This window comes from Temnothorax nylanderi, unplaced genomic scaffold, assembly GCF_030848795.1.
Source record: "Temnothorax nylanderi isolate EJ_2023f unplaced genomic scaffold, tnyl_v1.0 TNYL_tig0183_pilon, whole genome shotgun sequence".
NCBI classification, from domain to species: domain Eukaryota; kingdom Metazoa; phylum Arthropoda; class Insecta; order Hymenoptera; family Formicidae; genus Temnothorax; species Temnothorax nylanderi.
In genome coordinates this window covers 1-12,164 of record NW_027249245.1, presented here as the reverse complement: position 1 = coordinate 12,164, position 12,164 = coordinate 1, and the positions used below count along the sequence as shown (strand labels likewise).

Below are 12,164 nucleotides of genomic sequence, written 5' to 3'. Positions count from 1 at the left end.
CTAACATTTAAAACCAGTTCACGTGTCTCTTACACAATGCTAGATGCTGTGATGCTTATCGGTACATCAGAATTGATTCTTTCTAGAAATCCTAACAAAAGCTTAACTAATCTGTTAAAAAGAATTAACTGCATGTACTCTTCATGCCATGACGATGTTGTTGTGAGCGCACAACGTATTAGAGATTAAGTAATGCACTTGGCAACTCCGAGTTTCCTCCTATCGGAAATATGACCCTAGCGACGAAGATCGCTGACGCGAAGACCTGCACAAGCCTCGGGAATGACCATATATGGGCAGGCCGGACATCACCTGCCCGTTAGGCCGTCGCGAAGTCAAAATCCGCTGACTGCTAGGTCAGCAAATACCGAGGTGATAAAAAGCCCGCCCTTCCAAGAAACGGCGGGCAGTCTAAGAATCGAGCGCGTACCGCGAGTCAACGAAACGTTAATTGTAACCCGCAAGTCAGGGTAGTGCAAATCTACAAGTGTATCAATAAAACTATCTTTTATTAAACGCGACTGCAAACTACATATCGCCAGTGTCCTCTCTCCCTCTAATCGGCGGATCCAAAGAACTCGGTGCCGGCCCTGATCTCCAATTCAAGGCGGCGGCACAACAATGTTCATAATTTAACAGCAAATTTAAAAAGTGTACACTTGGATATAGTTTATCTGCAACAGAATTTTCCCGAATATTGTACTATTTGTGAAAGGTATTATCGTCGACGTTAGGTAATATTAAATTCTTTTTTTCTGTTAATAATAAAAATAAGTTTGTTTCGATAATATTTGCAGCGATATAAGAAAGGTTTCTTACGTGTATGCGACGAAACGTCCTCGACTTATTTTATATGAGACGGTATTATGTGTGGTCGTAACTTACCGTTACATACACAAAGGTACAGGGGGTTTTTTCAGGCGTCCTCGGGTGAGGACTTTTATGGTGTCTTATACCCTAGGGCAATTGACACAAATAAACTAAGCCTAAATAAAATATACTTTGCAACTAAATGACTTTGCCAGTCTGTTTAAGAAATTTGTAAATAATAAACAGAATATATCAATTCCTCTGTTGAATAAGTCTATAGATATCAATCTCTTCCAGAAATCCCTCTGCTCTCAATTCAATGTCCATGGTAATTCTCAAATCATCGAATCTGCGACATCTCAGCAACACATGATGTATATCCTCTCGCTCGCAGCCACACTCGCACCTCTCATCCTCAACGAATCCCTTTCTCCTTAACGATGATCCAAGATTATAGTGATTGGCTCTAAGCCTGTTAATTAAGGTAACAAAATAGCTCTCCGAATTAACCTCACGAAACCATGGTTTCACAGCCCATTGGTCATAAAAATTATCAAAATAGAATTTGCCCTTGTGCGTCGACTCCCGAGTGATCGACAATTGCGTGGCGTCCCACGTCTCCTTCCTGAATTCCTGAGTCAGGAATCCTGACGCGCATCATAAGATCCCCCACCGGGATACCAATGGAGGGGTCAGCTTCCTCACTGGCGGCCTCTTTAGCCAGGCCGTCTGCCAGCTCGTTACCGACAATACCGACATGTGCAGGAATCCATACCAGTATAACGTTTCTGTCACAGAATCTCTCCAACTCGAAAATCGAAAGCCTAGCCTCCGTAACGTACCTATTTTTGTGAACATTTATATGATTGTTATAGATAGATTCAAGGACCGATTTACAGTCGGATAGCACGATGATATCCCTGTTTCTACTTGTAATTTGACACTTGATCAATTGCAGTGCGGATTTGATGGCAAAAGCCTCCGCCGTATATGACGAACACAGATAAGGAAGACTCATCTTATAAGCGAAATCCTGGTCACAAATCACCATACTAGCTCCGGTGGATCTCCCAGTCTCATTGTAAGACCCGTCCGTATAAATAATTTCTGGGGTAGGATCCAGGTCGTATTGGTCTATGATTTTTCGGATGAGCAAGTGATCCGGGAACTTACTGCTCTTTCTCTCTTTTCCAATCGAGAGGTTCACAGTTGGCTTAAATTACACAAACGTACATATATCTTTCAGGTTATCGCCGTGAAATTTGCATTCTATTAATTTACACAATGTAAAACAGTGTAGCCGTGCAATAATATGCGGCTATCTCTCGAATATCTATTATATAAATTATAATAGGGATATATTCTTATAGAATTTATAAAATGATATATTGTATTCTTTATTGAAATTTGGGGGATAATGTTATTTCCGGGGCCCCTCAATTTGATAGGTGTGTTTGATAGATCTTTCACTGAGAAAAAGAATGCCGCAAATCACAATGTGCTACGATGCATAGTTTTCGAGATATTGATTTTTAAATGTAATAATAGCAATATTGTTGTACGGTATTACATTAGGTTTGCAATTTACAGGCGACCTCACCGATTTTAATGACCTTGATATACTTATGTGGTCGATATAAAACGGGGTGCCACATGGGTTTACAACTTTTCACGCGTGGAAAGCCGACGCATGTACTTTGAAGGCACACTATGTGTCTAGTTTAACAATAATGGAGCCCCCCGCAGGGGGGCGGAATCTACTGCTTCCACGCATACACTTTTCACGCGAAACAAAGAGTCACATGGGTTTGTGGCATGCTTTACGAGCTCGTTTAAGTAGAGGTGGTATTAAACAATATAAGTTAGTCGATTATCTGTGTGAATATTTGTGGCGATATACAATAAAAAGAATTGGAGGAGACGCATTAGTTGCACACTCTTCATTTTCAATAAGTTGTGTGAAAGAATAAAAGATTGAAAAGTTCTTCAATTTTAAATGAAGACGTGGATGTTTCGGTACATTTTGATACTAAATTCTACACTGCCTAGTGTACACTAGACTTGTATACTACACGTTTGAATAATAGTAACACGTCAAACAAAGAGAGTAGTATGAATAGAAATGTTGTGAGTAAAAGGAAGTACTGCTAAAAATTATTAAAAAACTTAGATTTAATGATAATTGTTATAAAAAATTGCACACTTTTTCATGCATGGCATAAATAAAGCGCACGAAAATCTCGTGTTTTGAATTTTAATAATTAGAGCAAACAATAAGATAGTGATGAAAAATGAATATATGTATAGTAGAAGGACACTTTCGCAATACTAGTAAAAAAAAACAAAATTACTGACCGTTAATTACATTATAGAAATATAATAATAAAATAGGCCTTGATTTTCATGATTATTTGACGCATACACAAGTGCGTGCAGAAACGTTCAAAAGTTTTCAGCCTGTAACAGTAGGTAGCCGGATATGTTTTCGCGTTGACTTTAGAATATAAAATTTTGGATTATACTGTCGCGAAAGAGAGACAACCACCTTAAAGACATTTCAGAAGCGGCGCGCGTTATTGGTCATTAACAAAAGAGAAGTCACCATTCCCCCTTCCCCGTTTAATAATAATATCATGTACAAAATTCAGTGTAGTGATTATGAAGCCTTTTACGTGGATCAGATCAAAAACCTATTAAAAACAAAAATTAAAGAACACATCAAAACAACATTATGGTCGGTATTCATAATCAGATCTTATTTCAAGACCGTCTTAAGTAATATCTTAAGATGCTAATACGGCTCTGTGATTGGTTAATGACATCTTAAGATTGTACTTAGGATGGTCTTAAATATAAGAACCGACTATGAATACCGGCCTAAATCAAATCCCTCTAAACAATCTGTCATTTCCAAACAAATCATTTGAACCACGGATTTGACTGGGAGAATATAAGTATTCTTAACTCAGAACCGAATTTTCATTTCAGAGAAAAGAATCATTCCTCGATACATATCAAGGAACAAAAAAAACGGTATCATTTCGGTCACAGATACAGAATTACTTGACAAATCTTATTTTAACGATCCTTAACGAACTTGCTAACAAAAAATTTTAACCAGATTTGTTTTTATTTTTGTTATTTAATCTTTTTACTTCTCACTTAATGTCATCGGTACGTTTATATACCTATCGCACACGTATTATCGAAAGTTAGCTGTGAAGCTGTTGAAACGAGTAAGGGGCGATTCCAACGCACGGATTGGAGAACGGAATGAAAACTGAATTCAGAAACGTTCGGTGTGGCTTCTGCGAGACGCGGTGGATTCCGAGGCCGTGGTTACTACAATCGCGGAATGGGAGGAATGTACAGAGGCGGTGGCGGCGGCGGTAATAACGCTGGATTCCGCGGTGGCTATCGAGTTGGTTACACCAGCTTGAAATATACAGAAGGCTTTATCGCTTGACTGAAAGCATATTTTCTCTATCCCTCATCAGAATTTGTAAGTTGACTCGTTAATTTGATTTTACTTGACATCATATTTCACAGCCAAATAATTTAATATCAATAGAGGAAAGTGCCCTATTATGAGACAGGATCCTAATATGAGATATGTTAAGCTAAAAGGCCCTATATAGGCCCTATCTGTTGATCCCACCATGAAAAAACCCCGCCATCTCATATTAGGATCCTATCTCATAATAGGGCACTTTCCTCTATTATAGAATTATTTCGGGATGACTATAGAGCATATATTATACTTGATCAAGAGAAGCTGAGTTTATTTTTATCCAGCATTTCCTTTTACAACTTTGACCACCTCTACTCAATTCACTCTCGCTTCCGAACGAAGAATAATTATGATACGCCTTTTATTCACATTGACCACGTTTATTCACGGCCCCGTCTTTTATTAATTTTTATTTCTTTAACTTTTATTGTCTACTGATATTTATTACATTATTGATTACATTATTTATTACACTATATTCTTTATTGCTTAAATTAACTCGCTTCAAAGTCCTCTCATTTTATATCATTCTTTACACTGAAAAAAAAATTTATTTATATTAAGTAAATATATTTATTTTACTATTATTTCCCTGATTTAAAGAAATATTTTGTAACTTTATAAAGAATTTATTTTATAATTGCAAATATTTATTTAAATATTGGAAATATTTGTTTAACATCTTATTTTTTTGTTTTTAAGTATACAAATTTTTTATTTAAATATTACTTTCTCAAAAACAGCAATTTTTTTTAACATAAAAAGCATTGCTTTTTTTAATATTATTAATAAAACAAGTTAAATAAATATTTTATTAAATTTACAAACTAAATTTTTTAATTTAAAAAAATTAGATACTTTGCTTTACTAAACATGCAATTATATTAAAATAAATAAATGAAAGCTTAATGGAAAGAATAAGTTATTTCAAATAAAATAATGACTTATCTGAATATATTTAATTATTTTTTTCAAATAAGTAAATAAATTACTTGCACGTGAAATAAATATATTTTTAATGCAGACAAATAATTATAAAAATCTGTAATAATAAAAAATATAAAAATATATTTTCTTCAATGAAAGAAATAAAAGTATTATGATTTTAGTAACTAATTTTCTTCAAATAAAAATTTTAATTTAAATAATATTTTCTCAAAAACAGCAATTTATTTTTTAACATGAAAAAGATTGCCTTTTTAAATATTAATATCATAAATTAAATAAATATTTTATTAAATTTACGAACTAAATTTCTTTATTTGAAAAAATAGATACTTTGGTTTACTAAACATGCAATTATATTAAAATAAATAAATCAAAGCTTAATGGAAAGAATAAATTATTTCAAATAAAATAATGACTTATCTGAATATATTTAATTATTTTTTCAAATAAGTAAATAAATTACTTGCATGTGAATTAATCATATTTTTAATGCAGACAAATAATTATAAAAATCTGTAATAATAAAAAATATGAAAATATATTTTCTTCAATGAAAGAAATAAAAGTATTATGATTTTAGTAACTAATTTTCTTTAAATAAAATTTCTAATTTAAATAATGTTTTCTCAAAAACAGCAATTCATTTTTTAACATGAAAAAGATTGCCTTTTTAAATATTAATCGTAAACCATCACATTTATATGCCTCATTTTTTCTAGTTACTAGACATCACAGACGCTGTGATAGTTTACGATTTAACACATTTTTAGAAACTTCGAACCTTTGAAGCTTCGTTCCTTCGAAGATTCCTTCGTTCCTTCGAAATCCTTCGAAGCTTCGATCCTTCAAAACTTCGTTCTTTCGAAGATTTCTTCGTTCCTTCGTAGTCCTTTGAAGCTTAAAGCTTCGAAAAAGTAACAGTCCTACTTTTTACTAGCGGTCAAGAAAATATTTGCTTTTTATGTAACAATGAGATATATTTTTTTTATAATTGTAGATTATTTCTTGATCCCCTGTATTTTTGTTTTTTTTACATTGCATTATTCTGCAAAAGAAAAAATTTGTACGAACAAAAAAATACGTATCTCCTTATTATATGTATATTTCATGAAAAAAAGCAGCAGGTCTCCAAGGTAAAGAGCCTCTAGTCGATAGACTAATGTAGGTAAGGGAAGTCGGCAAATTGGATCCGTAACTTCGGAATAAGGATTGGCTCTGTGGAGCGGGGCGTGTCGGGCTTGGTCGGGAAGCGGGTTTGGCTGACGTGCCGGGCCTGGGCGAGGTGAACCGATCGGCGTTCTCGCGCCGGTCCCGGGGATCCGAGCTCGGTCCCGTGCCTTGGCCTCCCGCGGATCTTCCTTGCTGCGAGGCTTCCGTGGCGGCGCGAGCCGTCGTGGTCGTCCTCTTCGGCCGCCATTCAACGCTCAGCTCAGAACTGGCACGGACTAGGGGAATCCGACTGTCTAATTAAAACAAAGCATTGCGATGGCCCTCGCGGGTGTTGACGCAATGATCAATGAGGATAGTGTTACATCCAAACCCAGACTAGAGTCTGGGTTTGGATGTAACACTATTTCACATGTAGGACCTTGTATTTCGTGGGAGTTGGCAACCTAATACATAATAGATGTAGATTCACACGGGTCTACAGAAGTGTGCGCGATCACTAACCGCATGTTCCAACATTTTTTCTCTTTCATGATTTTTTTATATGTTAATACGGAAAAAATAAAATCTGCCTTGCTGATAAACAGTAAGTAGTACGAAAATCGATAGAAACTTGTTTTTTAAATTAATTTCTTGATTCAGTTGCGAGTTAAAGTCGCTATAACCTGTATCAAACAATGAGATAAAAGATACATTAAATAAATTAGAAAACACATTTTAAAAAATTTTAGTCACTTAGAAGTGTAAGCGTAAATGTAGCGAACGTAAGCAACTTGAATTTTGCAATTTTTTTTTATTGATGCTCGTGCACGCGTGTATGCCGAATGTTCCACTACCACGTGGTGGAACACACCACCACGTGGTAGAATACACTATAACGTGTATCGGAAAATGAGATAAAAGATATCTTTTTTAAAGTAAGATAAACACATTTCGGAAAATCTTAAGCCCGTTCTGTAACAGCCGTAAGAATATGCGGTAAGATGCAAGCAGTAAAAATTGACCAACTATACAACAGTCGATTATTCTTGGATTGTAAGAATCTTATTAGTCAATAACCTTACTGCTGACGTCTTACATCTACTCTTACGGCTATTGTAAAATTGACCTTAGCCATTTAGAATTAAGCGTTAAGTGTGGCGAATGTGAACAATCTAAATTTTGCAATTTTTTGTTTTTTTTTCATGCTCTTGCACGTGTGTGCCACGTGGTGGTAGAAGAACACAGAGCTCGCGATATGTTAGATTTATATTAAAAACAAGTAGAAACTTGCACATTGCTTCCTCATGGTTTTTAAGTGTGCAAGTAAAAACTTGCACATTGCTTTCTCATAGTTTTTAAGTGTGCAAGTAGAAACCTTCGCTCACAAAGCTCCTCTATGAGGAAGCTTGTATTTTATTGTATGTATAATTATTAGTATTTATTTGTTTTGGCTTCTTCATAGAGGAAGCTTTATGAGCAAAGGTTTCTACTTGCACACTTAAAAACTATAAGGAAGCAATGTGCAGGTTTCTACTGTTATATTAGTCGATATCTCAAAATTTACGAAAATTAGAGCAACCACGGACATTTCTAAAAATAGCCAGAAATCGGTAATCCCTTCACCGATCCTTGCTAAATTCAACACCAACCTACCTTTAATGATACTCTATCTATAAAAAAAAAATTAAGCTTGATATCTCAAAATTTGTGGAAATTAGTGCAATCACGTTGATTTTTTTAAACAGAAATCGGTAACCCCTTTATTATTAGCAATTTTTATTAATTTTATTATATTCTTCAATTTTTTCTATCCCTATTTCATATACAATTCTTTAAAATTTGGTTAATCTCAGTTCTTGAGTTATAGAAATTTCAGTAAACGTGACTGTTTTTTTTTAACAGAAATCGGTAACCTTTTTATTATTAACAATTTTTATTAATTCTATTATATTCTTCAGTCTTTTCTACCCCTATTTCATACATAATTCTTTAAAATTTGGTTAATCAATCAATAATTCTTTAAAATTTCTGTTTAAAAAAACAGTCAAGTTTACTGAAATTTCTATAACTCAAGAACTGATTAACCAAATTTTAAAGAATTATATATGAAATAGGGGTAGAAAAAACTGAAAAATATAATAGAATTAGAAATAGATCGATATCTCAAATATTGAGAAAGCTACAGCGTAAAACACACTTTTCTAAAAAATGAAAATCTCCTTAAAATCCATACCGGTCGACAAATTTTAACAAAATTAGAGGAGAATATACTTTCTATGATACTCTATTTGTGTACTAAAATTCAACCCGGTATCTAAAAAATTGTAGAAGTAGATGCGTGTACAAAAAATCCATACACACACACACACACACACACATACATACATACTTCCGGACATTTTTTACTAATATGATTTCTCGACATTTTGGAACATTCTAAACCTATTTCCATCAAAATCTCGAAAAAATTTTTTTTCACCATCACAAAGCTTCCTCTATGAGGAGATGGTATCGATATTTCAATGTCTCCGTCGCAATACATAGATTACGTGAGAAGTGCTATTAGTCATTATGTATCCTGTTATTCATTGGAGGAGAATGATTATGAGTATATTGGTATATAATACTTTTGAATTGATAAATATATAAGATATTGTTAAAGAAGTTATATTCTTGTTGAGAAGAGAGTATAATTATATTTTCTATTTTAAAGATATCGAGTTTCATGAAGCCGTATATCCAATCAGAGTCTGTATTTACGAAATATATAATCCTGGAAGCGTAATTCAAATTTTGGCTCAAGACTCTAATAATTAGTGGATTCAGTTGTGGGATGAATCGTCTCAGATTGTACCCCCGAAATCAAGATTATTTTCTCCACCCTTATCGCATCCGTGCAACTTTAAAACGAAAATGGTCTTTTTAAATACAGTTCACCTGCCTCTTACACACAGCTAGATGCTGTGATGCTTATCGGTACATCAGATTTGATCCTTTCTAAAAATCCTAACGAGAGTTTAACTAATCTATTAAAAAGAATTAACTGCATGTACTCTCCACACCATGAGGATGTTCATAATTTAACAGCAGATTTGAAAAATGCACACTTGGATATAGTTCATCTGCAACAGAATTTTCCTGAATATTGCATTATTTGTAAAAGGTATTATAATCGTTGATATTAAGTATAATAATCAATTTTTTTTTTTAATAATAAAAATTAATTTGTTCCGATGTTATTTGCAGTGATATGGATATGAGAAGGATTACTTATAAGAGTGATTTGAAGCACAAAAAGGTGTCTCAAGAGGTAATCCCAGGTTATGTGCAACCTCTTGGACAGAAATACTCGCGTCGTATTTTATTAAAAAGTTATTCAAATTATGCCAAGCGTATAAAACTCTCTTCGGATGAACCCAAGGAGCTATCGCGTTGCAGTTTGTCTGAGCTTCCTGTAAAGTATTATAAAAAATCTATTTTTCATAATAATATTTATTGGAATGTCATCTCGTGTATTAAAGTTTTATATTTTATCTTTGCAGAATGAAATACTACTAAAAATATTTAGAAACTTAGATTTTACGACGTTTTATCACGTAAAAGAATTAAATAATAGGCGCTTCAATAATTTATTAGAAGTTCCTGAACTCTATACGCGTTTGAACATGCGAAATATATCTCTCACAGATATGCATATTCTGTTCCGTGGCTTTACATTTAGATGTAAATATTTGCGACGGTTAGATCTTACAGGAAGCAACTTTGATGTTAATGATTTAATAAACTTTCTTGCTAATTGGGGCAGACGTTTAACGCATTTAAGATTCAATGGCTGCGAATCTGTTGATAGTCGTATTTTACTTAAAATTTCGGAGATATGCAAAAATTTTAAAGGTATGTATGTATGTATACTGTATATGTATGATTGTCAAAATTACGAGTAAATTGCATATATCCAAAACGGGATTTCCTGAAAACGGGAAATATGCGCTTATGTTTTATTCATTTATAAGCGTATTAATTATTAACAAAAGTTTATTTTATACTTACCTGAGGATTCCTGTGATGATCCAAAGCGAACGTAGCGTACCTGAAATAAAAATTTGAGATTAATAAAGGAAGCGAATTAAAACTTGGAAAACGATTGCAATACGTTATAATTTATGTAATGAGCAGGGAATTAAATGAAATTATTGTGATTTATGAATTTTAGCAGAATAACGTATTTGCATTGCGTGATTGAAATAATTGAAAAGAAGCATAATTAGGGTGCGTGATTAATTAAGATAGGAAGGAGGATCATGCGTCACAGGAATAATTTTCATTTTATATTTTATTTCATAATTATGCATTATGCATAGGCGACCGAGGAAAAATCATGTAGTTGCGATTCTCGACATTGATGAATATTTAAAAAGTTAGTTTCAATAGTTTTGATCATATTATATTCAGATTTCAGGAAATTTCCTGTTAGCACGTCTTCGTAAAGGTCAAGTTGTTACCAAAGAGAAAGTTTCCGTTGAGCCGGAAAAGAGAGAGACAGCTACATGATAGAGAGAGAAGGAAGATGGCGTACGTGCGTGGCATCATCGACATATAGTATGGACTACGCGATCCCTATATGAAAGCCTTCAAAAAGTGTCCGGTAGAGTTGACCTCTACCTCGTTCCCTCTTTGTCTGTACGCACTGGATAGAAAAAGACAGCTTGACCTCTACCATTCGCTATCTCTTTTCTTCCACCGGTCTGAGTCGCCGGTCATATTTTTCTATACCTGTGCGCAGTCCATACTATATGTCGATGCGTGGCATGACCGCCCAGGCGCTCGCTGCGCATGATTGAAGCATGGGTGGGGAGAGAACGACGAGAGTCAAATCGAGGATCGACTGAATCGAGATCGAGGTCTTTTCTCCTCTAGCCGTTGAAGAAAGCGCACGTATATTCGAATATTCGAATGCGGTCTTAGATCTTTCTAGATTGCGCAACATTGCATATCGTTTATTCGAGATCGTAAATACGCTCAGGTAAAAAACAGTTTCGCGATACGCGAGTACTATTACAAGTCTTGACGCAGCATGCATTCTACGAGTAATTTAACCCGATATTAACGTCGTATTCCGAGGTATCGTGATTTGTACCCGGGTAACGCGCCCGTGAACAGTTTGATTCGTCAATCGCTTACGCATTACTGTATTCGTGTGCAAGTCACAAATATATATCTTTGTTTTGTTAACTCAAAACGAGATACATTATAATTATTTGAATAATCCTCATCCTAATTCTTGACGAAATGCGTATTTTCCGCGGGTATAACTGCTTCGTGGCGTTTGTAGTTTTAAAGATTATATACTCGTGTCCGGCGGTAGGAGAACTCCCCCTAAACTTATGTAATCTTTACGCTATATAATTATAAATATATGATATTATAATGCATTTTAGCATATTCTAAAAAAGAAAAGATTATTATTCTCCATATTTTTTGTCTTCTTTTAGAGAGAAAATATGACAACCCACAGCCAACCTGTATGTTGCGAAAGTTGTAGTCTATATCCATATGTCGGCAGAGTATCCGTAGGAGAAGAGGATAAGAAGGTTGACTTCATCCATCAATTTGCGAAGAAAAGATTTGTTGCTGAGGAAAACCACAGTTTTAGCATATTTTATACTGCCCCTGACATAATTGGGCCACCCAAATTTCCAAACTATGGGGAACTATTACATCCATCAAGTTTTATTAGAAAAAGCTA

General features: G+C 34.3%; 1 protein-coding gene across 1 annotated transcript; it reads right to left on the bottom strand.

Annotated features, from left to right (window-relative positions):
• Nucleotides 1-1,062: 1,062 nt before the first annotated feature.
• Nucleotides 1,063-10,508, bottom strand: LOC139778427 (uncharacterized; the record flags this gene model as incomplete). Its single annotated transcript, XM_071716347.1, has 3 exons — nt 1,063-1,282; nt 1,380-2,023; nt 10,469-10,508. Coding segments are annotated over 3 exons (904 nt in total), but the record flags the coding sequence as incomplete, so codon positions are not given.
• Nucleotides 10,509-12,164: the final 1,656 nt, after the last annotated feature.